The sequence below is a fragment of the Entelurus aequoreus genome, linkage group LG01 (assembly GCF_033978785.1).
Source record: "Entelurus aequoreus isolate RoL-2023_Sb linkage group LG01, RoL_Eaeq_v1.1, whole genome shotgun sequence".
Taxonomy (NCBI): domain Eukaryota; kingdom Metazoa; phylum Chordata; class Actinopteri; order Syngnathiformes; family Syngnathidae; genus Entelurus; species Entelurus aequoreus.
The window spans coordinates 49,164,970-49,192,568 of record NC_084731.1 but is presented as its reverse complement, the minus strand read 5'-3'; the positions used below and the strand labels follow the sequence as shown (position 1 = coordinate 49,192,568).

At 41.7% G+C, this 27,599-nt stretch overlaps 2 protein-coding genes across 4 annotated transcripts in view; both read left to right on the top strand.

Annotated features, from left to right (window-relative positions):
* Positions 1-5,381, top strand: part of LOC133654075 (tRNA (guanine(6)-N2)-methyltransferase THUMP3-like) — a 28,107-nt gene extending 22,726 nt beyond the window's left edge. For 2 of the 3 annotated variants that reach the window (XM_062054073.1, XM_062054079.1), the window contains 5 exons: positions 790-859; positions 941-1,056; positions 2,254-2,358; positions 2,453-2,576; positions 4,074-5,375. In XM_062054073.1, coding sequence (XP_061910057.1) covers positions 790-859; positions 941-1,056; positions 2,254-2,358; positions 2,453-2,576; positions 4,074-4,262 — 604 coding nt within the window. In that variant the 3' untranslated portion in view covers positions 4,263-5,375. Of the gene's footprint in view, positions 1-789; positions 860-940; positions 1,057-2,253; positions 2,359-2,452; positions 2,577-4,073 lie in introns of all 3 variants that reach the window. The other variant, XM_062054088.1, reaches the window with a different exon arrangement.
* Positions 5,382-5,699: 318 nt separating this feature from the next.
* Positions 5,700-27,330, top strand: LOC133654089 (prostacyclin synthase-like). The gene is made up of 10 exons (XM_062054097.1): positions 5,700-5,939; positions 6,104-6,227; positions 8,418-8,596; positions 10,154-10,297; positions 10,677-10,804; positions 19,152-19,333; positions 24,759-24,912; positions 26,301-26,482; positions 26,831-26,982; positions 27,069-27,330. The coding sequence occupies exons 1-10, from the start codon at positions 5,872-5,874 to the stop codon at positions 27,214-27,216; spliced, it is 1,461 nt and encodes a 486-aa protein (XP_061910081.1). The 5' UTR covers positions 5,700-5,871; the 3' UTR covers positions 27,217-27,330.
* The last annotated feature ends 269 nt before the right edge of the window (positions 27,331-27,599 follow it).

Genomic DNA, 27,599 nt, shown 5'->3' with positions numbered 1-27,599 from the left:
ATATATGTACAGTATGTGTGTATACCGGACGGGTGGTTGGGGACCATTGTTCTAATGTATTTAGAAGGTCATAAACAGTTTTTTTTTATGCTTTAGCTATGAACATATACAATTTATAGTCCTGCTTTGCAGAAATTCATATATCACGGACAGGCCTGGAACCAATTATCAGCAATAAACGAGGGATTACTCCACAGCCATTTGTCTGTCTGAAAAAGACCAACTAAAATATTTCACTGGCTAATTCTTTAAATTGCAACTCATTGATCTATTCTTGGCAGCACGGTGGCAGAGGGGTTAGTGCGTCTCCCTCACAATACGAAGGTCCTGAGTAGTCGTGAGTTCAATCCCGGCCTCTGGATCTTTCTGTGTGGAGTTTGCATGTTCTCCCCGTGACTGCGTGGGTTCCCTCCGGGTACTCCGGCTTCCTCCCACCTCCAAAGACATGCACCTGGAGATAGGTTGATTGGCAACACTAAATTGGCCCTAGTGTGTGAATGTGAGTGTGAATGTTGTCTGTCTATCTGTGTTGGCCCTGTGAGGAGGTGGCGACTTGTCCAGGGTGTACCCCGCCTTCCGCCCGATTGTAGCTGAGATAGGCTCCAGCGCCCCCCGCGACCCCGAAGGGAATAAGCGGTAGAAAATTGATGGATGGATGGATGATCTATTCTTCATACATGCAGACACAACACAGCAATGATGAGCTTCTTGTTTTAAGCTTTTGTAAATAGTTACGCCTGAGTGCATCCTGTTTGCTGTCTATATTTGTATCTTATTTTGTGCTGACAGGCTGTGTAAACCTCAGGTGTCAGACATTATACTTGATCCAATGTGTGGAACTGGAGCCATACCTTTGGAGGTAAGAAGACTCATACTTTTGTTCCAACCACATGATGACTTGTAATAGTGCCGTCTGATGAGGTTGTGTTTTTGCCACCAGGGGGCATTGGAGTTTCCTGCTTCATTTTACATTGCAGGAGACAACAACGACATGGCGGTGAACCGCACAGTCAACAATGTGTGTCACATCCAGAAAAGGAAGGCTGAAAAGGGCAGGTGAGAGCAGACCACCGGGCAGAGAGTGGTCAGGTTTTCAGTTTTACATGTTCTATCAGTGACATCTATTAGGTTTACAGTGCTCTGAAAATGACACAGCCAATATTGTCTAAATAGCAAACGCAAAAGAGTCGCAAGATATTGGTGTTGCCTTGATTTATGAACTTAAATGGATCTTGAACAACATTGTTAAATTGATAAGTTTGTATCGTGAAGCAAATTTCTTCTAGGAAAAACAATGTAAATATGAATAATGGGTTCCAGTCTCAACAAAAGTCCATATTTTAGCGAAGGTTTGTAGACTTTTAACACTATATAAAGGACTGTACAGTAATGTATATCAAACAAACATAACAAAAGGTTGGTTGATCAACTTTCTTCTTCTTCTTCTTTCAAGCCAAAACAACAAGAAGCTGAATTGTCCTGTATGTGCTGCTCTGCCAGCGGGCGTGCACACACACACACACACACACACGCACACACACTGACACACAGTCCCTTTGGTGCACTCACAAACGATCAGGAATCACAAAAATCCTTAATTTCAACATTGCTACAATAATAAACATTTAAAAAAAGTAAAATGTACTTATATTTACATCGGCAAAGGAGCAGTAATAGGGAGAGAAGGGAGAGGTTGGGTGGGTGTGCTTTTGAACGAGAGGTAGTCTGGTCCGGTCTTGTTACAATTAAAACTTGCTGTGGTATCAAGCCTGCTTTGTCGATTCTTCCATACTTGCGAGCGCCATTAATGTACTCCTTGCAAATCTTTTTTTTTTTTTAAGTCCACAGCGACTCCCCATCTTTTTTCCACACTGGTCCGTTGTCTTTTGGGGATACATATTTAGTTTAAAAATAGACTAAACCTGTCAAACGGCGAATAAACACAGAAAAGGCACACGCTGAAGCACAGAGAAGTCACTAGTAGTGTACTGTACTGCGTCACAAAACTGCTGCAGGTGGGACATAGATTGAATGAATTCAGAGACATGGTTCACGCACGGAGGCATATTAGGCACGATCTAAAAGTTTGTGAATAAGGGGGTTCGTAAATCGGAGTTCCACTGTATTTGTGTTGCCCATAGTCAAGCATCAAGGTCTTGGTAGCATCAAGGTCTTCTTGGGCTGCATGATTGCTGGACAGCTGCAGTTCATCGTGCATGTACTGTATTGGTCTGTCTGTATGTTTAACTACAGTTCACCCGGACTGCCCATTGACACCGTACGCTGGGATTTGTGCAGTTTACCCATGAAGTCCAGCTCTGTTGACATCATTATCACCGACATGCCCTTTGGGAAAAGGTAAAAGGATAATTTAAAAAAAACCTTTAGACCACATAATGTTTTAAAAGTCAAACTATGTATGAAGAAGGCTAATGAGATGTTTTGTTCGAAGGATGGGCTCCAGGAAGAAGAACTGGGACCTTTACCCCTCCTGCTTGAGAGAAATGGCCCGTGTGTGCAGGCCAGGCTCAGGAAAGGCTGTCCTGTTGACGCAGGACAAAAAATGCTTTTCCAAGGTATCGTCATTTGCCTTTTTGCAAATATCACTTCCACAAAACACTGGGTCGAGACCAAGCACAGAGGCTATGTTGTAGACATTCAATAAAGGAAGTGACTGATGTGTAATCAGGTGGCAAAAGAAAGCACAGTTGACCTCTTGTGGTTTCTAAGAAATTCATCAACAGCAGTGTGAGCTTCTGGCATCGACTGAGGCTCATCCATCTGTCGCTGCCACATGCACACCTGTGAAGAATCCTCTCAAGGGGATCTGTGCCGCTGCCAGGGAGCTGTTTGTGTCTATGCAGATGTAATTCATTCCGACTCCATTAATTATTGATTACCAGTGGTGACGCGTGGGTTTTTTTGTGAGATACTGTCTCTGTGACTATATACATCTGAAGATGCTTCTGTGACGTAGATGCGGGGCTGGCTTTAAAACATTCTTTCTTACGGGAAATGAAGAAAATATGAATCTGTTTCATGTTCTAACAAGTGTAAAGAATAAGTTAACAAATGGCAATAATATATGCTGTAAATAAGTAGTGTCAAAAGTTTTTTTTATTGGCGTACTGTAAAAAATAGATACAATAAAACAAATATGCAGAAATAAGGCATAATGTCAGAAGCAAAGTTTGAAATGTTGATGCTAATAACTGAGCTGACATGCAGGCTGTTTACTTATTTAAAAATAACTTCTGGTTTTAGTCTTTTAAAAAAAAAATAATCAAAATGGGCGGTTTGCCGCATGAAGTGCGTAGATATCATCTAATATGTAGAATTGGCCATGCGAGCGAAAAATCTGAAACAAAGTATATGTTTAGAAATTCATATAAGCTTTTTTTAAAATACAGTGGTACCTCTGATACAAGTTAAATTGTTTCTGTGATGCAGCTCGTACTTAAAAAAAACTTTGTTTTGCGAAACGATGCTTGGCCGAGCACAATTTTAACATCTTTCATGCCTTTTGAAAATAAACTTTTGAATAAGTAATTTTTTTTTTCAAAACAATACAATATGATGTAGTACAAACAAACAGTTGGTTTATGAAGTAATAGAATGATGATACTAATAACAGAATAACACATAATGAACAGCATTTAACTTGGAGAGCAGACCTCTTCTGTATCTCCTTCAAGCTGCTTCTCCGTCAAACACACACATGGGAAACACTTACCCTGGCTATAATTACAACATTTATCGTAAAAATGACTGAAGTGTATATTACAATATTCATGTTTGTATCAATGATACTTGCAACAAAAGTCTCAAAAGACCACCAGCAGAACACATTGACAACTAAGAGTGTATAATCAATCAAAAGTTTTGGCGACAGTTTTGGACACAAGTCCAGTAACTTGCATGGTTATTGTTCATCTTCTCACGTTCTTCTCGTGTCAGGGCTGCTCCTTCGACGCAGTAAACATTCCCTGCGCCTCTCCAGCTGTATTTGTCTCAACATCTTGTTTTACACGACATACGAGTTTCGCTCTCACCGAGATTTATGTTGTCTGCAGGCCCTGTCAAGGATGGGAGGACTGTGGAAGAAGCAGCACACTGTTTGGGTCAATGTCGGGGGTTTACATGCTGGAGTGTTTCTGTTGCGACGGACCAGCGGTGTGTTTGGTCAAACTCCTGAAGATGTCTATGAATCACCAGAGACTGCACGCACACAAGGAGACCACTATGACGCAAAGCCCTGTTAGGTTGCAGCTTTACCCTAATGCCATGTGTTTTGGATCAACATAATTTATATTTTATGAGCTGTTTTATCTTCTTTTTTTTTAAATTTAGTTCTCAACTCAAGAGGCCAAACAAAAGTTGACTCAATTTACGTTACCTTCATGTTCAGCAATCAAATGTACACCTGCACAACCTAATAACATCCAATATCGTCAAAGAATAGTCATGTGAAAAAAAAATAAGACACCTCAGTGACATTTCAACAATTCTGTATTGTCATGTTTTCCATACATGCAAGACATGCAGAAGAATTGAGATGCCGTTTCTCTCTCACCCTGTACTCGAGCACATTTTCAAGCTTGGGGAGAGCGTGGCCGCTGTGTCCACACTTGCCGCAAAACAGTTTGTCATTACAAAAACCAGAAAAGGTAAAATGGTATCTTTGCAAAACAAAACTACCTGCAATTCAAGTCCAAAATAGGGAAAGCTAGTATTGACTGATTTTGTACTTCACTGAAGTCCCCAAGACTGACGAGAGCCCATAATCGTGAGTTACCGATCCCTGGTCCTCTCCTGGCTGTGCTTTGAACCCTCAGTGTCTCCAGCTACCAGAGCCTCGCCAGGGCAAAGGATTTGTGACTCCCCCTATGGGTTGTGGTCTGAATGCTTTGATACGCGTGCCTGTAGGCATGTGGTACACAGATTCTCGAAATTGGATAGTCCTTAGACAAATTGTCAATGACTTATGGAGAAGTAGTTGCTTGATTGCGGCCATGTTTTTTTTCATTCAGATAAACACCCTGAAGTTACAGTGGCCGTGTTGAGCACATTGGTTTGTGTGAGAAGTTCCACTCAGTACAACTGATGGGTTAAAACTGGCCCAGGCAACTTAGTAAGGCTGCATGTTTTGGCAAATGCAGCGGTTTAGGTGTATTGTGTTTTATACCGTGTGGTGTTGTAATTTTGTTTCACATGACATGACACATAAGAGGAACATCAACAAATAGGGTAATTATTCACCTCTGCAAACCATGACAAAAATGAGCTAATTAATAAATTGATAGCTCTTGGACAGTGTCATCCATAACAACTTGAATTTGAGACTGTTATCTGGGACCTGTTTAGGTTGTGCAAGTGTACCTAAAGAAGTGGCCTATCTACTCTTGGGTCACTCAATTAAGGGCACTTGAGGAAACACACAGACATTGTAATTGTGTCTTAATAAAAAAACTAATTACAAGAGTATTTGTCTCTGGTAATTTGAGTGGTTTGAAACCAGTAAATCCAAACCAGGAAGTTCAGAAGAAAACTCACAGTGACGTTGACAAGTTGTGGTGTACTGTGAATGTAATCTGACTGCACTCTCCTTTTATTGTATGACCTAATCAAATGACTATATAGTATGTTTATTTTGTAGTAAACATTATTAGTTTTTGTTTGTTCAGGTAATCCAGTGTCATTTCAATGTGTTTGTTTGCCTGTGACTAACAAGAAGTAGGATTCTATAGCAAACAAAAAACCAACACATGGGCGTGCTGTAACATCACTAGGGAGCGGAAGTGTCTTAAAAAGAGCTCACTGCACTGACGGACCGCACACACAAGCTAGAGGGCGAGAAGGTATACACACGAGATGATCTGGACTGTTTTCCTGCTGGTTCATGTTGTACTTCTTTATTTCCTGCTCACACTCAGATCCAGGTTAGTTTATTATTTTTTTATTTGTCATGTCCATTCAAAAATATAGATTCATATGATTACCTCAGCAATTAATATGTTTTTGTACAACTAATCCGGCAAGCATATATCTCACCAGTTGATGCCCTTGATGATTTTCTGCCTTGATGACTCACTTTCTTTTTCAGGTCCCAGGGTGAACCACCTTTAGACAAGGGCGCTATCCCATGGCTGGGACACGCACTTGAATTTGGAAAAGATGCTGCCAAATTCTTAAGACGAATGAAGCTGAAGCATGGCGATATCTTCACTGTGAGTAGTTTGAAATGATTCTTTTTGCTGTTGATTTATCGACAGAACTTCATGTAAATTAAGTTTTTAGAAGATTTACATTCATAAACATCTATTTAAAACCCTTTAGTTGAGCATCAAAATCAATGTATCAGAGTATTTGTCTAAATTACTATGTAACCCTAAAGTTCATTGTAATTTGTTAACTATTACTGTATTACATGATGAATTGTATTATTTCATAATGGTATTACAATGTCTTAAACATCAGAATTTACTAAGTACCGTATTTTTCGGAGTATAAGTCGCACCTGCCGAAAATGCATAATAAAGAAGGAAAAATACATATATAAGTCGCACTGGAGTATAAGTCGCATTTTTTTGGGAAATGTATTTGATAAAACTCAACACCAAGAATAGACATTTGAAAGGCAATTTAAAATAAATAAAGAATAGTGAACAACAGGCTGTATAAGTGTATGTTACATGACTCATAAATAACCAACTGAGAACGTGCCTGGTATGTTAACGTAACATATTATGGTAAGAGTCATTCAAATAACTATAACATATAGAACAAGCTATACGTTTACCAATCAATCTGTCACTCCTAATCGCTAAATCCGATGAAATCTTATATGTCTAGTCTCTTACGTGAATGAGCTAAATAATATTATTTGATATTTTACGGTAATGTGTTAATAATTTCACACATAAGTCGCTCCTGAGTATAAGTCGCACCCAAACTATAAAAAAAACTGTGACTTATAGTCCCAAAAATACGGGTATGTTAAATTGGGGTATCGGCAAGAACTTTGCGATACGATATGTATCATGATACTTCAGTCAGCATACAATATGGTATTGCTATATTGCGGTATTTACTGATCAATTTGCAGATTAAGATACAAGTTGTTTATATATATTATTCTTTGGACAAACTGAGTTAAAAAAACAATGTAATTCGAATGATTTATTTCCCTTAATTGCAATTGAACATAAAGTGTATTAGGTTTTTGGCCATTTAAACATAGATAAAATGCCCTCTATTTCTTAGCTGTTAACTTATTTTACTATACTGCCTTGCTCACCACTAACCCTGCGCAGCCAGATGTGTGGAAGTCCTCCTTTGGTTACAATCATTCCAAAACAAATAAAAATTGTTACAAGAGGCCATCCATATTCTATCATTTGTCCCTCTCGGGATAGCGGGGATGGCTGGCAAGGCATATTTTTATGATAAAGTATTTTGATATTTTTCCCAAACCTTCTCACAAGGAAGTTAGTGCAAAATACATAGTGTTTAAACATTTGTTAAATATCTAGAATAGTTAGTTTTACTGAATAGCTCAGTAAAGTCATTTTGTATGCATATTGACAGAATAGTGAAAAAGTCACCTGAATAAAGGTTACATTTGTATTAGAAAGTTTGATTTGTTCTTTGTACTTAGCGGGAAGCCTCACCTTTCTCAGAATCATCCTTGACCCACAATAATTTATTGTATTTATTCCATTTACTGTGCCAACAGTGGTCTCTTTCTCATTAAACTAGCCAATAGAGTGTTTAATGGGCGTACAACAGGTCCCAATTATTGCTGCTTGGTTGGGTTCAAATACTTATTTTTTTACATAATCTATCTCTGTTAAAAAAATGAAAAAAACATGGATCTTATACAGGTTTTGTAAGATCCTATATAATCCGTGGGACAAATTTTCAAGCGTTGACCGGTCCGCAGTTACAAAAAGGTTGGGGACCACTGCTTTACAGGACAATATTGGTATGTTATCATTTTTTGTTCAACAACAATTATGGCCAAAAGTAATGAAACATGCTCTCTTAATGAACTAATTTAGTACATCATTTTTCAAATGTTTTATTTAACCTTTATTTAACCAGGAAAAAAACCCATTGAGATTAAAAACCTCTTTTTCAAGGGAGTCCTGGCCAAGAGGCAGCAAAGTTACACATTAAATTACATTCACATTACACATTAAAATGACAGGATGGACATCATGTCCTTTCAATCATCATTTTCACCTCATTTAGACAATATGGATTATTTGTGGTAAGAGTTTGATAAAAGACACTTTTCTTGGTCCCAGTAAATCGAGCAAGGTTAATAAACTAAACTTCATATTTTCTTAGGTTTTTTAAAAGGTCTAAATTACAGAAAAAAGTTCTCATGTCTAAATATGCTAATGTTTGTCCAGGTGCGTGTTGCCGGGTGCTATGTGACAGTGCTGCTGGACCCTCACTCGTACGACTGTGTGATAAACGACAGCGACTCACTGGACTTTCAGCGCTATGCCGAGGTACTCATGGAGAGAATCTTCAAGCTCCGCCTCCCACATCATCATCAACCCGCTCGGACAAAAGCGCTGATGAAACAGTACGTTCTTACAACTCCGCCTTGGAGTTTGTTTTCTTTTTAATTTCTTAGAAACAGTTTCTCTGGTGTTTAAATGAGTCTATTTTTAGAGCTGCAGTACCTGCTCATGTCCAACGTGTCTACACTTGAACAGATGTTTTCCTCCTTCCTTCTCTTTTGTTTGTTTTTGCCTTGCCCTATTTTCCCCAAGAAAATATTTTTTGAAGAATATTTTGTGGGATTTTCCTGCTCACCCAGTACTGTTTACTTATTTTGCCCTAAAACATAAACTGAACTTAGCTCAGCAAGTTTTGAAAGTAATGTTTTTATTTTTCTTAAGCTGATGCAATTTCTCTGAAGTCTCCAATTAGAGGCCTGTTTTAGTTTGAAAAGCCAATTGCGGAATGCCATTCAATTTTAATTGGCCTAGGGTTTATTCCAGAAATAAGATTAAACACAGTCTGATGACCATAACGCATTTACAAACATAAAAAAGCAGTATCAATATTTTTGAAAATATATATATTTTTTCTTCCTTTATTTTTATGTCACACGCCAGTAGTGATTAATTGATTCATTTGATCAGAATAAAACAATTTATTTAACTTATTTTGCTTTGATTAATGGTTTGAGTGTAACTAAAACGTGCACTGCATGGAGGACCCGCAACTATAAATGTGCTGACATAGTTTCCGCACAGCCACTGCAATAGTTGGTGTGTTTGTGCCGTGGAGTTTTTTGTTTTCATCAATGCACACATGTTAAAAGTGCAATTTCAATGTTGATGACGATTAAAGGTTATGGCAAGCAGAATTTAATTTTTTGTTTATTTTAACTTTTTTCCCTAAAATACGCATTGAGGCTGTAAAGTGTGTTTTATCCAATTACTCGATTAATTGAACAAACTAATCTAGATTACTAAAATAATGGATAGCTGCAGCCCTACACTGCAGGACCAGCTGCGTGTTTAGAAGAGCAATACAGACTTTCATTTCAATCTCCAAAGGTGTCCAGTAAGACCGGAAAAGTTGGCAGTAGCCCTTTTTTGGGTTGTTATATTTTGATTAATTGCTAAATATAATGTAGCGTTACCCTGCATGTCTTGCAGTATGTAGATAGGGGTGCATGTTCACGCACAGGCATTTATTTTGATGTCCATGTAGTCTGTGTTAACTGTTATTTCTGTGTCGTGCAGTACTGTCCAATCTATTTGTGCCGGGTGAGAAAAAATGTATCAGGCGAGAAAATATTGTGGTAATACAAGTACAACTTTTTTCATGTAAGCTATTTTTTCAAATGTCCTGAACTTGTTGGATTTATTTAAGTGTGTTTAATAAACAACAAGGTAAGGAGTATAGATGTGGACCCCCCCCACATTCTTCCTTATTTCTATATAAAGTGTCATAGAAGTGTGCTAAGTTTTCCTCATGGTTACACTATCAGAGGGGAAAAGTAGGTAGGGCAAAGTCAACAGGTTGAACGCTGATATTGCGACGCCGAGTAATTCCGCTTTTTCACAACACCAATAAATCATTGTTAACGTTTTTGTATTGTCTTCGCCCCCTCTAACCTCTCCAGGCATTTCCTGGGAATGAATTTGGCCAGCCTAAACGTTACCATGAGCAGACACCTTGAGGCTTTGCTGAAAACAGAGATGTCTCCGAACCAGAAATACTGGAACGAGAGGGGACTGTTTGACTTCTCGTATGGCGTTCTTTTCAAGTAAGTTCTCCACCTTCCCACAGGCGCAATCCTCACAGTGATGAAAGATTGCAACCAAGTTAAGAAAGAGAAGGGGGGTAGGGGCAGCTCTAAGATAAGCTGCATACTTACCAACCAGCCTTGCGTTGCTGTGTTTATAAACAGTGCAAGTTAAACTGAGGATGACCCTGCTCTTTATTGGACATGTTTGACTCTTCTCCACTCGACTGCATCAAAATAGAGCTTTTATCATGAAATAAATCATAAGTCGGCAAACATGAGGCGTGCAGAGGCACCTGGAACGTGTCCAGATGTGCAACACCAGGACGTTCCATTGTGCGGGCTGGTGGAAGAATTCCGATCACAAGATTTCCTGCATGTTGTCACTCTTTGTGTGCAGGGCGGGTTACCTGACGCTCTTTGGAGCAGAACCGAACAACAACTGTGCCGATCCTTCCTGCGTCTATGAAGAGTACCGCAAGTTTGACAACCTCCTAACCAAGCTGGCAAGAGGCACCTTGAAACCAGGTAACGACTTATTAACCGCCAGCCGTTAGAATTCATGCCATGAGTCATGGAGGAAGGGTTACTCAACGCTTGCACTTTGCCTTGACTTCATCAAAGCATTTGTTTCGTGTTGCCATAGTGACGTTCCCTAACCCATCTACTTGCTAGTCACAACATTAGGTACACTTGCGCAATCTACTTGGATACAGTCGAAAAGCTGTATTAAATATGCTGCCTTTTAAACAATAATAAAGAACCCATCAATAGTTTAATTGGCTTGTTTTCATGGGGCAATATTTTTACAGTATTACAGTGGATCCCAGAGGACTGCAATGTATTTGTGGCATTGGAGGGTTGATGTAATGGCTTAATTGTAAAAAAAAATTGCACCCTGATGTGCAAAAAGTTAGTCAAAACCATAAAGATATAATGGATTAGAGCAATAGAGCGTTTTTCTAGACACTTAAAGCGCTTCACAGTGAGAACCTGTCATTCATTAACTCCACATTCAGGGTTGCCCCTAGATTGCCAAGATATCTGTGGCGGTGGGGGCGTGGTCACCATGATGAAATCGCATAATTTGCTACAATGATTTGAAATTATTTAAAAAGCTATAAAATATATGCATACATTGAAAAACAAATCTGGTATTATTAATTAGTATTAACATGTTTTTTTATATTATTTTACAACATTTTTAATTGTTGCTATCTACTTGGAGAATTGTTCAAGTGTCTCGAAACTTGTAATTACTTTTTTTCATTAAAAACGACTAGCAAAAAATCTAGCATAATTTTCCGGTGTTATTATAAAATGTTGTCAAGTTTGGAGACTCTACTTCTGTCCCTCAATGTCCCTAATAAAAGAGGCGGGCTGCAGCAAGCATGACGTCACACTTGGCAGTCTTCCCGTCCGGCTGCGGGGAGTCTCTGGGCCCCTCGAGGCGGGGTGTCCAGCCTTTCTGTCCACGTGGGCTGTGGTCTCTCGCTGGCTTGGGGCTGGCTGTCCCTGCTTCTCTTTTGCCTTGTCCTCGGCTGGGCGCGTCTGTCTATGGCCTGTAGCTGGCCCTGCCAGGATGGTCGGCCGAGGTCTGGGGGTCCTGTTTCTGGCCTGGCTGTGTGAGGCCGGTGGTCCCTGGTTCCCTGGGCACTGCACCTGCTGTTTTGGGTTGGGTCTCTGGGTGGCTAGGGCTGTACTTTGGCTCCCGCACATACTAGGGGACAAACATACTGTACATACATTCTGTAACGGGGCACCGAATGTTCTCATCAACACATTGGGGATTGGTGGATAGACCACATGTGACCAGGTATAAAGGGACACACTTCCCGGTGCAAGGATTGTTGTTTTAGAAGGAAGTAAAATAATAATAAAGTTACCGGCTAAGAACTGCTGCTCTCTCGCCTCATTATCTTGACTCCCACATTGGTGACCTGGATGTTTAGCGGACATGTTTAACGCTGCTGGTCTCGTCATGCCTGACGACTTGGCGTCATTACAACAGCCAGTAGTGGCTCCTGCCGTGTTTGCTGCAACAGTGAAACTCCTGGAGTTCTTGCAGCACGATTCTGAGCCCTGGTGCCAGCATGTGGAAGCCCGGTTTCTGTTTCAAGAGATTACTACAGATGAGACACGGTACTACTATATTGTCGCTGCTCTGGACGCTCAAGCGACGCTGAGAGTTATAGGCAGGCTGAGGGATCCTCAGGCGGCAGACAAGCACGGTGTATTAAAAACTTTACTCCTGCGGCTGTACCAGCTGTTCGACGTCGAGCAAGCCGAGCGCCTCTTGTCTCTCAACGGCCTGGGGGACAGCAAGCCTACCGAGCTGATGGAGAATATGCTCGCATTGCTCGGTTCCAGGGATGCATCGTTCCTGTTCGTGCAGCTGTTTCTCCGTTAGCTACCACCCCCGGTACGCACAGGCGCTTGCCAACTCGCCGTTAGTCGCCACGAAGGATTACCGAGGTTTGGTTGAGGAGGCGGACAGGATTCTTCTAGCTGCTCGCCAGTTCAGCGCTCAAGCCCTGCTGCCTGCACCAAAATGGAATGCACCTGAGGAGCTCGATGCTGGCGCTGTGGCTGCAGTGTCGGACCGTCGCCACAGGGAGACGGAGTTATGCTTTTACCGCCGCCGTTTTGGGACCAAGGCAAAGCTTTCCCAAGCCAGAGAAATGCCAAGGACAGTGCCCAGTGGCAGCAGAAGCACAGGCAGAGTGGATAAGCTGCTGTTTGTCACCGACGGCTTGTCAGGCCGCCGCTGGCTGGTGGACTCGGGTGCCCAGCGGAGTATCCTGCTTGCAACAGCCGTGGATGCGCTGGAAGATGGCCACAGGCCCCCGCTGAGCGGCGCCAATGAAACCAGCATCCGCACTTTCGGCACCAGGTCAGTGACAGTTTCGTTTTCTGACCGCACGTTAGCCTGGTACTTCGTTATTGCCTCTGTTGCCGTACCTGTTCTGGGGGCAGATTTTTTGTGTGCAAATAGACTGTTGGTGGACGTCTCGAATGGCTCTTTAATTGACCCGTGTTTTCCACTATTCCGTGCACACTGGGGGGGCCGGAGCTTTTGGCCCTTGCCAACATGCTCGCTGTGGGGGATGTTTATCAATGGCTTCTTGCAGAGTTTCCAGAAATGACTGTACCAATGTTTTCGGCAGCGGTCGCGTAGCATGGGGTGGAGCACTTCATCCCTACAGTCCTACCGTCTGTTTTTGCCCGGGCACAGCGGCTTGACTCTGCTAAACTGGCCCTGGCACGGCAGGAATTTGCCACTATGGAGAGACTGGGGATTGTACGGCTTTCCAACAGTCCTTGGGCTTCGCCTCCACATATGGTACCGAAGCCTGGTGGGCTCTGGCGGCCTAGTGGGGATTTATGCCAACTGAATAATGTCACCACGCCAAACCATTACCACATCCCGCACATACAGGACTTTTCTTCACTGTTGGCTAGAGCGTCTATTTTCTCAAAGGTGGATTTGGTGTGTGGTTACCACCAGGTATTGTACATGAGTTGGACATAAAGTACCTAAACTGCCATAATGACTCCTTTTGGATTATTTGAGTTTTTGAGGATGCCATTTGGCCTGTGGGGGGCAGCACAGATTTTTCAGTGGCTCATGGACTCTGTTTATGGGATTTACCATTTGTGATTGTTTATTTGGATGATATTTTATTGGCCAGTATGTCAGCCGGGGAACATTTGAAACATTTATGGCTTCTGTTAAGCCGGTTTAACAAACATGACCTGATTGGAGTTTGGAGTAACAGACATTGACTTTCTTGACCACCAGGTGACCTCGCAAGGTGCTGTTGCCCTGCCTGCACCGGTGGAGGCAATTTCCCAAGTTTTCACGCCCACTCACTGTCAAGCTGCTTTAGGAGTTTCTCGGAATGGTCAGTTTTTTTAACCGTTTCATTCCACGTGCAGCTCATCCCATGCGCCCACTGTATGAGGCATTAAAGGAGAGGAAAGGTTCACAGGAGGTGAACTGGTCTTCTGACAAGCTGCAAGCGTTTGAAGACACAAAGTCTTCTCTGGTCAGCACAACTTTGCTAGCACATCCCTCCTCTACTGCTCCTTTGGCTCTCACTACTGATGCCTCAAATGTAGCCGTGGGCGCGGTTTGTGAGCAGTGATTGGCGGGGACATGGCAGCCTCTCGCCTTCTTCAGCAGGCAACTCAGGGCAGCTGAAAGGAAATACAGCACTTTTGACAGGGAGCTCCTGGCATTGTTTCTGGCAGGTTTCTGTTTGAGGGTCACAATTTTACTGCTTTTGTGGATTACAAACCTTGGACTTTTACCATGGCTAAGACTTCAGAACCATGGTCTGCCCGCCGGCTACGCCAGCTTGCATCCATTTCCGAGTTCACAATTAAAATTAGGCATGTGGCCGGAAAGCGCAATGGAGTAGCGGACTGTCTGTTACGGGTGCTTGTCAGTGCTGTACACCTGGGTCTCGACTTTGCAGAGATGGCAGCTGATCAGAGCAAAGATGCAGATCTTCAGGCCTGGCTCACAGCGGTAACCGGTTCGCAGTTAGTGGTTGTTCCCTGCCATGGCAATGGTTCCACATTGCTCTGTGAAATATCTACCGGTCCACCTCGTCCTATGGTTCCTGCGGCTTGGCGCCAACGGTTGCTTGATGCCGTGCATGCTCTCTCTCACCCTGGCGTGAAGGCATCTGTGAGGCCCGTTCGCACCAAATTTGTCTGGCCAGGCATGCGGATGGATGTCAGGGGGTGGGCAGCCGCATGTGTGTCCTGCCAGCAGGCCATGGTCCACCAGTACATCAGGACACCGCTGGAACCCTTCCAGGTGGCGGATCGGCAGTTCGACCATGTGCATGTGGACCTAGTGGGTCCACTGCCCTTCTCCCATGGGTGCATTCATCGCCTCACTATGGTGGACAGAACTACCAAATGACCGGAGGTAGTTCCACTCTCGTCCACAACAACGGATGATATTAAGATTAAGATTAAAGATTAAAGTACCAATGATTGTCACACACACACTAGATGTGGTGAAATTTGTCCTCTGCATTTGACCCATCCCCTTGGGGAGCAGTGGGCAGCAGCGGCGCCGCGCCCAGGAATCATTTTGGTGATTTAACCCCCAACTCCAACCCTTGATGCTGAGTGCCAAGCAGGGAGGTAATGGGTCCCATTTTTATAGTCTTTGGTATGACTCTTGCTCGGGCTTTCATTTTTAACTGGGTCTAGCGGTTTGGCACACCGTCTGACCTGACCTCAGACGGGGGAGCTCAGTTCACTTCAGAGCTGTGGAATGCAATGGCTGTAGGACTGGGGGTACAGCTACATCGCACTACTGCGCTACCACCCTCAAACGGGTTGTGTGAACGGTTTCATTGCTCTCTAAAGGCTGCCCTGCGGGCTGATCTCACGGACAGTGGACGGGTTGACTGGCATCTGCATCAACAATATGATTTGCCTAAGTGGCTGGACAGGACAAAAAATATGTTTTATTTTTAGTGGACAAGTTTTTGGTGCATCATTTGTCAATAGTGCGCAAATTATAGGCTATATTTCCATTCATATTGTAACGACCTGCTGGTGGTGATATGTTCGTGTGGTTTTGATTTGATGTTAATTTTTCCCATGATCACAAGCACACTGTCCGTGCCTGAAAATGTATTGGCGGAGAATGATGAAGTGTTGTTGTGTGTCCGGGGGAAGCACGGAGACAAAAGTTGTACAATTGTGCCGTGTGTTGTCATAAGATTGGCAATAAAATTTAAAAATAGGGTTGTACTTTATGTGACTTCTTCTGGCGGGTACAATACATTGTATTACCTTAATTTGTTTTCACGTAAACAAAAAAAACATATTTCAAGGTGTGGCGGCAATGAAAATGCCGTGGCGGTGCGCCACATTCAGTTACACTCAGTGTAACTGAATGTTACGGTACACTGACATCGAAAACAGAAACAAATATTTTAACCACAAATTAACTTTATTCTGATGCTTCTTCGTTTAAGTTCACAAATATAAATGTGGCCTGTTGCCTGTAATTGTTCATAAAAAATCAGGCTTTTTTCCACAATGTCCAAGAAGCAGCTTTTAGCATAGCTTGTTAGCATTAGCATTCTGTTAATGCTAATAACTACGCCAATGGACTGTCATTGGCTACTTTTACAGCATGTAATAAAGTAAATAATTAATATTTGATGTTATTTACCTTCGTTCCATTCATGTGCTGCCTCCTTTAATTCACATTTATCCAACAAAGTCAGAATAGTAAGTAGCTGAGAGCGCCTCTACGAGTCCGACTTCATACTCCTCCGTAAATACGTTTAAAAGAGTTTGTTCACTTCTTGTAGCTTTGCGTAACGAAATTAAGTTTACAAAAACTAATAAATAACAATAAACTGCATATAGTTTAAAGGCTATTGCTGAGTAAAATCACTGAATAGTTCCACTGATCAGCATTCTTCAGCACAAAGATGCCCTACAAAAGTTTCTGCATTTCTTTTCTCTCTGTTGTCAAGTTTTTTGCAATAGAAATACACAACAAATAAGAAATAAACAAGTTGCTGTGTATATTCCAGGGGAGGGTGTGTGTTTGAAAAATATGTTTTAGGAACACCCCCAACTGTGTTCAACCAATCAGCGTTCGACAGCACAGCACGCCCACGAAAAGGTTCCTGGTCGCTTGGAAAAGTCCCACTTAGATAGGAGGAACTCTGACAGGTTCCTGAATGACTAAATATCCCTGGGTAGTTGTTGGTGGAAACACAATGGGGAAGTTCCTGAACAAGCTCCTGCTGTTGAAAAGGGCCCAATGAGAAACCGCAGATGTGGGGACTCCCGACCCCGGGGTGACCGATGCGATGAATGCCTAGTGGATACGGTTATTAATGTGAGAGTTCAGTCTATAGGGAGGTCAGCAGGGGCTCCTCTTGCATGTAGACAAGTCAACAGCGCAGAGACGTCACCAACTGATGCACAGAAGAGTGGTCCAACTCTTGCGCCTCCTCCGTGCAAACTGATCTGTGGCCGCCTGATAACTTCTCCACATAGGAGAGGGGGGCAGAGTAGAAAAGAGAGTGACCCATTTTTTAGACCAGTTGATCTGTCCTATTTAAAGAGTATAGAGTACTATATAAATGGGTTTTAAGATTCGACTTAAATGCTTCTACTGTGGTAGCATCTCGAACAGTTACCGGCAGGGCATTCCAGACTACAGGAGCCCGAATAGAAAACGCTCTATGGCCTGCAGACTTTTTTGGGGGGCTCTGGGAATCACTAATAAGCCTGAGTTCTTAGAAGGCAGATTTCTGGCCGGGACATATGGTACAACAATACAATCAGCAAAATAGGATGGAGCTAGACCATTAGGTATTTTATACGTAAGTAATAAAACATTGAAGTCGCATCTTAAGTACACAGGAAGCCAGTATAGGCGAAATATGATCAATCTTTCCTGTCAAAATGCTAGCAGCCGCATTTTGTACCAACTGTAATCTTTTAATGCTAGACATAGGGAGATCCGAAAATAATGTGTTACAGTAATCAAGACGAGACTAATGCATGAATAATGACCTAAGCGTCTGTGGTGGACAAAATAGGACACATTTTAGCTATATTACAGAGATGAAAGAAGGCTGTTTTAGAAACACTCTTAAAATGTGACTCAAATGAGAGAGTTGGGTAAGACTACACCAAAATTATTTACAGAGTTTATTTGTATAATTGTTTGGTTGTCAAATGTTAAGGTGGTATTAATCAATAAGTTCAGCAGGATCGATAATCAACATTTCCGTTTTCTTACCGTTAAGATACAAAAAGTTGCTGGAAATACATTGTTTGATTTCATTAGGGCATGCCTCCAGATGACTACAATCTGGCGTGTTGATCATGTAAAGTAGGGAGTCATCAGCATAACAGTGAAAGCAAACACCGTGTTTGCGTATTATGTCACCTAGCAGCAGCATATTGATACTGAAGAGTGCAGGGCCAAGAACCAAACCGTGTGGAACTTGGCAAGTTACCTTAACATACTCTGAGGTCACATTTTTATGGGAGACACACTGCATCCTGTCAGTAAGATAGGTGTTAAACCAATAAAAGACTACATCTGACATACTAATACGTGTTTTGATACATTCTAATAGAATATCATGATTGACTGTGTCGAAAGCAGCGCAGGGATCAAGTAGCAGCGACATGGATGACGCATCAGCATCCATAGTTAGCAATAAATCATTAGTCCCTTTTGCGAGGGCTGACTCAGAGTGATATGCCCTGAAACCAGAATGAAAGTGTTCACAGAGATTGTTAGACACCAAGTGTTCATTTAGCTTCTGTGCAACAATTTTTTCGAGGATTTTTGATAAAACTCCCTTTTATTGTATCGCATTGCATTTAATAGCCGTGTCTTAAATTCACTGCTTTGGAAAACAAGCAGCTAGAGCAGCTCCACTTTCTCACAGTCAGTGTAGTGCTCCATGACAGAAAAATGTAAACAAAGTACAGGGATTGTGGGAGATGTAGTGCTTCACGGACATTTCAAAGGATATTACAACACGGCAGTGTGCCGGACTGGAGCTCTCTTGGCGGCAGAGGTTGCAATAGAGTAAACTGGAAGAATCACAGAAGTTTAGATCAAATTAAGTTCACCTTTAAAAGTTATAGTGTATTTTAGGTTAATCCTGAAATTTCCCCCAAATTTCCTCTGTGTATACTTGATGAGTCACTCTTCATCATCTCTGTGCTCCACACCTCTGTCTGTCTGTCAAAAACCAGCAGCGCAGGGGCGTCTGCCAAAATCCCTCACCTTTTTCTTGTTTAAACGATGACTGATGAAATGTGGTCGTGACTCATTCACTGATTTGTACTTGAACAGAGGAGAGGAAGACAGCCCAAAGTGTCCGTTACAAGCTGTGGGAACTTTTGGCCCCAGCGGGTCAAACGGACAACTCTACCTCCATGACGTGGCTTCACGACTACAGGCAACTTCTGCAGCAGGAGGGAGCGGACGAGGAGATGCAGAGGAGGGCCATACTGATGCAACTTTGGGCCACGCAGGTGAGTGTAAGGTCACTTTAAGGCAGTGTTTCTTAACCATACGAGCGGGGCCCATTGTTGGGCGGCCGAAATTATCTGTTTCTCACCTGTGGTCCATATGGGCCAAAGTGGTACTTAGTTGTAATGCACTTTTCCACCTCTTGTGACAGTAATGGCAATAACAAATAAAGTCTGGACCCAAAGTTACAGAAGTTTAAGGGCAAAAAATATGACTTAAGTGGTGAAGCTGTATTTTCGTTTGCACTTTCATTTTATTGACAGTTTAGTTTAGAAACATATTCATTATTAATTTTATTTTTTTTAACGCCAACATAATTGTATGTACCGGTAAATGTATTTTTTGTTAGTTATTTATGAGTCTCGCTGGGGGTGCTGGAGCATATCTCAGCTGCAAGGGACAAACGGTAGGAAATTAGACTTAGACTTAGACTTCTTTTTATTGTCATTCAAATTTGAACTTTACAGTACAGATAAGAACAACATTTTGTTGCATTAGCTCATGGTAGTGCAGGATAAAAGAGCAATAAGGTGCAGATATGAATAAATAGATTACTGTACAGATAAATATATTGCACTTTTGCATATGCATCCACGTTTATGGATGTATGTTATATTGTCTTTATATTCCAGCGAGTTAATCCATGTTTAGGGGGAATTGAGGGGATTATTTTAATGCGTTCAAGAGTCTTACGGCCTGAGGGAAGAAGCTGTTACAGAACCTGGAGGTTCTGCTTTGGAGGCTGCGGAACCTCTTTTTAGAGTCCAGCATGGATGGATGGATGGATGGATATTTATGAGTCCCTTATGCAGTATATTTTGTTTGTACCTATTTTTCTAATCATCCTGACCTAAGCCTAAGGTTTATGTGTTTAATAAATAATAGTCTTGATTTCATATCATTTGACAAGGTAGGAAACTTTTAGTAGGTTAGCTATTATTACAGAATATGATTAAAATCAGTAGCAAGATTACTAATTCAGTTTTAATATTTGAGTGGGCCACGGGCCCCTCTGTATTGCAATAGTTGGGCCCCAAGGCCTAAAAGGTTAAGAACCCGTGCTTTAAAGCATGATGCGATTAAGCAATTAAATCAGTATCCTTTTATCAGATGAACTTCAATGAGCTAGAAGCAAGCTGCAATACTTTGTTTTGACACATGAGGTCACTGTTCATTTGCTACTTTCATGATTAATTTCAATCGTCCTGAAGTACAAGAACAATTCCTAAAGTACAAGAACAGATGGTTTTACCCGCAAATTATTAACCAAATGTTTTCACCAAACACTATATCAGCTTAAGTGAACTGTGTGCCGATTTGAATCACATTTATCTGCACTTAATGTAATATCTTGACTCATTCCATCTTGCCTGCAGCCCTGCTGGAGGCCTTCTTTGTATCCGACATGTTAATTAGGTGTTTACTTCGCGCTGCAGGATGCTTATTCGTTTTGTTTTGCACTTGTCACATTCCTTTATTGCCAACTTTTGAATCGCAAATTTTCAGCAACGCTGAGTCACACACGTTCGTGAGAAACATTGTGTTATTTTATTCATAAGGATTATTTGCCGACAAGGTGTGTATTATTTTTGTACTGGCGTATGCATTTACCTGATCACTGACTATATAACAACCTGCGCCACTATTCATATTACAATCCACGCTTAACGTAAAGGAGCATGTGTGAACAAAATAAATTGCGTGATTAATCTCGGTTTTATAAATGATTCATGTGATAATTTTTTGTGATTAATTGCATGGGTTTACATTTGAATGTCTTCTCAATTGCTTGTATATTTTTATTGTAAAGCTATGATTGGTTTGTAATTTTCTTATATTAGATTAACACTCATCAGTCATTTCTATACATATACATTTTTTAAAGACATTTTAGGCCAACACTGCATGTATAATGTCAGCAGCCAAGAGGAGCTATTGTAAGCTGTAATCTGTTTTCAAAGATTTTATTATAATTTATATCCCAAATAACATATTACGAGAGTCGGGTTTAATTGAGAATCAATTCTGAATCGAATTGTCATCCCAAGAATGTGAATGAAATTGTGAGGTTCCCAAAGATTCCCACTCCTAACATTTACGTTATAGGGCTGTAAAGGTACGTTGTTTTCAGACTTCGGTCTGTACCTCTGTTTTAAGGTCACAGATTTGTTCATTTTGGGTACAGTAAGGGAATAAAATACAAAACAAAAAACTGCTGAGGTTTTGTGTGAACAACTTCAACTAATTTTCAAACGAAACATAAACATTATTAAAATAAATTAAAGTAACAAATTGGCTGAAGTTCAGCATTATTGTTCCATTCCTACTGAACAATGACAGCACAAAGCTTTCGTCTTGTGTACTTTTTTTTTTTGCACGGCAAAATGTTCTGTGAGCAGGACAGAAGAGGATTTTCCAGTTTTTATGTTCTACATTGATTTTTTGGTTGCGTCCTACCACAAATACATTTGGACCGCCACAGATATATTTAACGCTAACTGCAGTGTTGTCAACTCCTCAGCAAGGAAAATAGCCATTGGCTGTCCTAAAAGTTGCTAGAAGTCACTAGACCAGGGGTCTCAAACTCAATTTACCTGGGGCCACTGGATGCAGAAACTGGGCTAGGCTGGGCCGCAAGAAACGATTTCTTAAAAAAATCTAACATGCACTTTTTAATGAATTTACCTTCTTTGAATGGCTATCCCGCCCTAGCAACATACTTGCTAACCCTCCTGATTTTTCCGGGAGACTCCCGAATTTCAGTGCCCCTTCCGACAATCTCCCGGGGCAACCATCTTCCCGGATTTGTCCCGATTTTCACCCGGACAACAATATTAATGGCGTGCCGTGATAGCACTGCCTTTAACGTCATCTAAAACCTGTCGTCGCGTCCGCTTTTTCACCATACAAACAGCGTGCCGCCCCAGTCACATATTGTATGAGGCTTCTGCAGACACACGTAAGTAACTGCAAAACATACTTGATCAACAGCCATACAGGTCACACTGAGGGTGGCCGTATAAACAACTTTATCCCTGTTACAAATATGCGTCACAGTATGCGCCACACTGTGAACCCACACCAAGCAAGAATGACAAACACATTTCGGGAGAACATCCGCACCGTAACACAACATAAACACAACAGAACAAATACCCACAACACCTTGCAGCCCTAACTCTTCCGGGCTACAATATACACCCCCGCTACCACCAAACCCCACCCCCCCAACCCCGCCCATCTCAACTGATGCACGGAGGGGGGGTTGATGTGTGGGGGGCAGGGTTGGGGGTGCGGGGTTTGGTGGTAGCGGGGGTGTATATTGTAGCCTGGAAGAGTTAGGGCTGCATGGGATTCTGGGTATTTGTTCTGTTGTGTTTATGTTGTGTTACGGTGCGGATGTTCCCCCGAAATGTGTTTGTCATTCTTGTTTGGTGTGGGTTCACAGTGTGGCGCATATTTGTAACAGTGTTAAACTTGTTTATACGGATACCCTCAGTGTGACCTGTGTGGCTGTTGATCAAGTATGTCTTGCAGTCACTTACGTGTGTACAGAAGCCAAATACAACATGTGACTGGGCTGGCACGCTGTTCGTACAGGTTGTAGAGGGCGCTAAAGGCAGTGCCATCATGGCACGCCCTTAATTTTGTTGTTTGGGTGAAAATCGGCAGATATTCGAGAGAATGGTTGCCCTGAAATTCGGGAGTCTACCGGAAAAATCGGGAGGGTTGGGCCGCAATTGGCCCGCGGGCCGCGTGTCTGAGTCCCCTGCACTAGATGATGTAAATGCCTCATTTCCATAATTTATGGCAATGGACGCTGTAGTAGAGATACAAAAGTGAGTTTAAAAAAAAATACTAAATGTGGACATGCGATCAAATCCAGAAAATGTCATACTCAAGTAAAAATAAGTTGTATTCAGTCATGTGACTTTTTAACGGAAGTAAACAAAGTGGTGGGCCACCAAACCAAAATGGCTGCTGTGCCGCAAACAGTGTGCCAACAATTTGAGTACGCAAGGGACTTAGAGCTTACCACTAAAAGCAGATACAAGCAAAAAAATGCAGACTATACAATGGAATATATCCCTATATGTTATCAAAAAAATATTTGTCAATTGATTTCAAGGATTATCCGTCTGTTGCGTTCTCAGACATGTCGTACTATTTGGTGCTGCAGATTGTTCATATGTTTTGATGGGCACATCAATCAGTCTGAGGAGTAAAAGTTGTCACTGTTTTATGTGAATTGTTACCCAGCACCTTCTCTGTGTGTCGCTAAAGTATCCACAGCCTGTAGAAACGTGAGTGCGACAGCTATGGAGTTGCACTGAGGCAGCGCACATTTCAACGTCATATGCAAGCTTGAGACATGAGGGCCCTGGTCTGCCAGATAATAAGAAGACATAGCAGGAGGGGTCAATGTTGCAAACTTAGCGAGTTTTCTGACTATTCTAAATAGCATCCAGTGACAAATCTATCAAATTTTTCTGGTCTTATTTGACATTTTTGAAGACTCTTGACATTAAAGCATGTATTACTATTGCACAAGCTGCTTTTATTTTCAGCTGTAGTCACATGTACTAATACGACTAGGGATAGGCACCGAACCCCGGTTCTAAAATAGCACCGGTGCCAGTGTAAGCGTAAGTTCACAGACCAAAAAAAAAAAACTTTCGGTGCTGAATGAATTTTGTAAGTAATGTAGCGTCCCGACAGAAACACCAAGAGTCTGAAGCTTTTTTTTTTAAATGTATTGACAGCTATTGGCAACTGGATCATCATGCTTACATACTGTACATTACCTTTTGCATTATGTTAATTTATATTATGTATTGTCTACCCTGTACTTTTTTTATGTCATTGCCTGAAATAAATGAAAAAAATTAAATTAAAATGAACTTTAACATTCCAACTGCAGCCCTCGTAGCACCTAGCAGTGCTTGGCTAGCTAGCACTTCCTCATTATGCACCAATGACAATTACTCTAAACGAGGTTGCATTCACAAACCCCCGGAATTATGATCATCAATATAACAAAAGTAGCGTTTTACACGTTTTCTATGTTCTGTATTGCTGCAATCAATATGACAATTTGCAATGTTGCATCCTTTGTGTCATAAACATGAATTCTACTTTTTTAAAGATTGTAAATAAGCTGGTGTTCGACCTTAGGTTTCAAATCATGTTAATGTAAACAAATGCTGCACTTGCCAAAATGAGACAAAGGAAGAACTTGTTCTTTTTTTCAGTAAATGAGGTTTAAGATTTAGTAAAATTTGTGTGCCTTTGTCGTCTGAGCACTGTGAATGTCACATTGTGCTCCTGTTTGCTTTTGCCAAACAAGCACCTGCGCTGTCGCTATGCAACAGCAGCGTGAGTCAGACAGACGGCAATGGTCAACTCTTCTGTGTTGTTTGCTCCCAGGGTAACGTCGGCCCGGCTGCCTTTTGGCTTTTGGGATTCTTACTGACAAATCCTGAAGCGCTGAGTGCAGTGCGGAGGGAGTTCAAGCAGATTTCACAAATGGAAACGTCAGAAGCTTCGCTGCTCGGCACTCCTGGAAACACTCCTGTCTTTGGTAGGTAAACATCCCAGTTGAGCCATATCTGATTTGACAAAGAATGAATGTCACACGAAAAGAAAACTACATTTGCATAAAGGAGTCATTAAGACATTTAGGGCCCCATGTGTACCTACAGTTGCGTGGCTTTCCTACTAAATATGGATGTGCGATCAAATCCAGAAAATGCCATACACAAGTAAAAATTCAGATGTATGAAGGTGTTTGCATGCACAAATCCAAGCACATTACTTTGTTACATTGCAATCCACATGTGCGTGGCTTGGCACGCCCAGACCACACCCCCGTATATATATATATATATATATATATATACTGTAGATCATATTGAAAATAACCATGTGTTTGAGCTCGGCATGGTCTGACCAATCCCAAGTCAGTAAGAGGTGCTTCTTTCTTGTGTTTCGAGCAAACGCAGAGCCACCTGTGAGGTGGGATAGATTATCTTGGCAAAGAAGAGGTGCTCACTAAAACAGATTTAGAAAGATTTGTGAACAATATTTAAGATAAATAGGTTTTTAGTGTATGTAGTAAAAGTTTTAGATCTTTGAGTTCAACTCGTGAAAAACGGCAGCAAAAACAAAAGTTGCGTTTATATTTTTGTTCAGTATATTTTCAATCTTTGCCACGGGCCATTTGAAAATGAGCTATGGCCGCCATTGGTCCCCAAGCGACACCCTGATCTAGAGAAAATAAATGTCGAAATAGGGTTTCTGTATTTATAAATGATAATAAATGGGTTATACTTGTATAGCGCTTTTCTACCTTCAAGGTACTCAAAGCGCTTTGACAGTATTTCCACATTCACCCATTCACACACACATTCACACACTGATGGCGGGAGCTGCCATGCAAGGCGCTAACCAGCAGCCATCAGGAGCAAGGGTGAAGTGTCTTGCCCAAGGACACAACAGACGTGACTAGGATGGTAGAAGGTGGGGATTGAACCCCAGTAACCAGCAACCCTCCGATTGCTGGCACGGCCACTCTACCAACTTTGCCACGCCGCCCCATTTTTATATTTGAATCCGAACCTGCGGAAGGATCATTACCATTGCCAGAAGAGAGCAGTGAGGGAGGCTTACTGGTCGAAAGCTACATTTTGGCTGCACGTGCCAGGTCCAATTTCCCGCGAGTCCTGATAAGTGATGGCAGGCTTTGGTCACGAGGAAGGAAGAGGTTCCAGTTCCAACAATTTGAATTCCAGGTTGACAGTGGAATTAGTCTACCATTAATGAACTGCCAGACTGCGCACTTACTATTTATTTAGCCTACATATGGCGCTACACTGCATGTTGCAGTACTCCTTAGTATAAACACACTCATGCACTCAAATGACGGAAGTGGAAGTGGATGAATTAACACGCATGTCTTTGCTCTTCCAGACAGTGCCTTGGAAGAAACACTTAGACTCACCGCTGCCCCCTTTATCACCAGAGAGGTATTGCAGGGTAAGACCATTCAAATGGCTAACGGACAAGAGTACCAACTGCGAAAAGGAGACCGGGTGTGCTTGTTCCCGTTCACTAGCCCTCAGATGGACCCTGAGATCCACCCTGAGCCGCAGGTTTGTCCCCTTGTCTCTGCTTCATCTTCACCAGGGGTCCTAAGTTACATGTCCTAAGTTACATTGGTCCATAACTGATGTTTGGTGGACTAGATTTGGCCCATCATCACCTATTAATCCTTTTTGTCGGTTCAGTATAATTAGCATTTGTTTGGGGGCGTAGGAATAGATGCCCACACAAATCAGTAGTCATTTCCCAATCCACCGAGGGATTAATTTACCCGTAGGAAAAGGAATCAGCGCTAATTGGCGTGGGAAGGACACAGCAAGGTGGCTTTAAAACTGTGGTGGATGTACTCCTAGACAAAAGCATGCATTGAATAAATCCAACTGAAAATGTGTTTGCAGAAGTTCCAGTTTGACCGCTTTCTGAACGCAGATGGATCTTCTAGAAGGGATTTTTACAAAGGAGGGAGCCAACTGAAATATTACACCATGCCATGGGGAGCAGGGACCAATGGCTGCGTGGGAAAGCAGTTTGCCATCAATACCATCAGACGGTGAGTGCCCTGGAATTAATGCAGCATTATCTGAAATCTGCTGGTGCTTATTCTTTTGTTGTTGTTGTTGCTTTATCATCCTTCAGGTTTGTTTACCTGGTGTTAAACATGGATTTGGAATTATGTGACATAAACGCCAAGATGCCAGAGATAAACGCCAGTCGTTATGGATTTGGGATGCTGCAACCACAGGGAGACTTGTTGGTGCGCTTTAAAACCAGGACGACGCACTAAGTCTTCACAAAAAAAATTATATTTATATAATACAGTAATATACGGTAGTGCCTGATCTTTTACTATTCTATATTTATATTGTGTGCTAATTATTTTAGTTATTTAAGAATAAATCAGTTGAATAAATTAACCATGTCACATGTGTTTTATTAGTCCACTGTATATTAGAGGTGTGAATCTTTGTGCACCTAACAGTTTGATCTGATTCAGATTCCTGGGGTGACTATTTGATTCAGAATCGTTTCTCAATTCAACGCGATTCTCGATTCAAACCGATTCTCTCAATGTATTATTTGGTATACAGTAATATTTATAATGAAACTTTTTTAAAACACGTTACGAAATTTCCTTCTGTTTTGCATTGAGATGGCATACAAACGTTT

Coding starts and splice junctions, on each gene's coding strand:
- LOC133654089 (XM_062054097.1), top strand. CDS start 5,872: ATGATCTGGACTGTTTTCCTGCTGGTTCATGTTGTACTTCTTTATTTC. Junction 10,298..10,676: donor TCGTATGGCGTTCTTTTCAA/GTAAGTTCTCCA, acceptor CTTTGTGTGCAG/GGCGGGTTACCTGACGCTCT. Junction 24,913..26,300: donor TGGAAACACTCCTGTCTTTG/GTAGGTAAACAT, acceptor TTGCTCTTCCAG/ACAGTGCCTTGGAAGAAACA.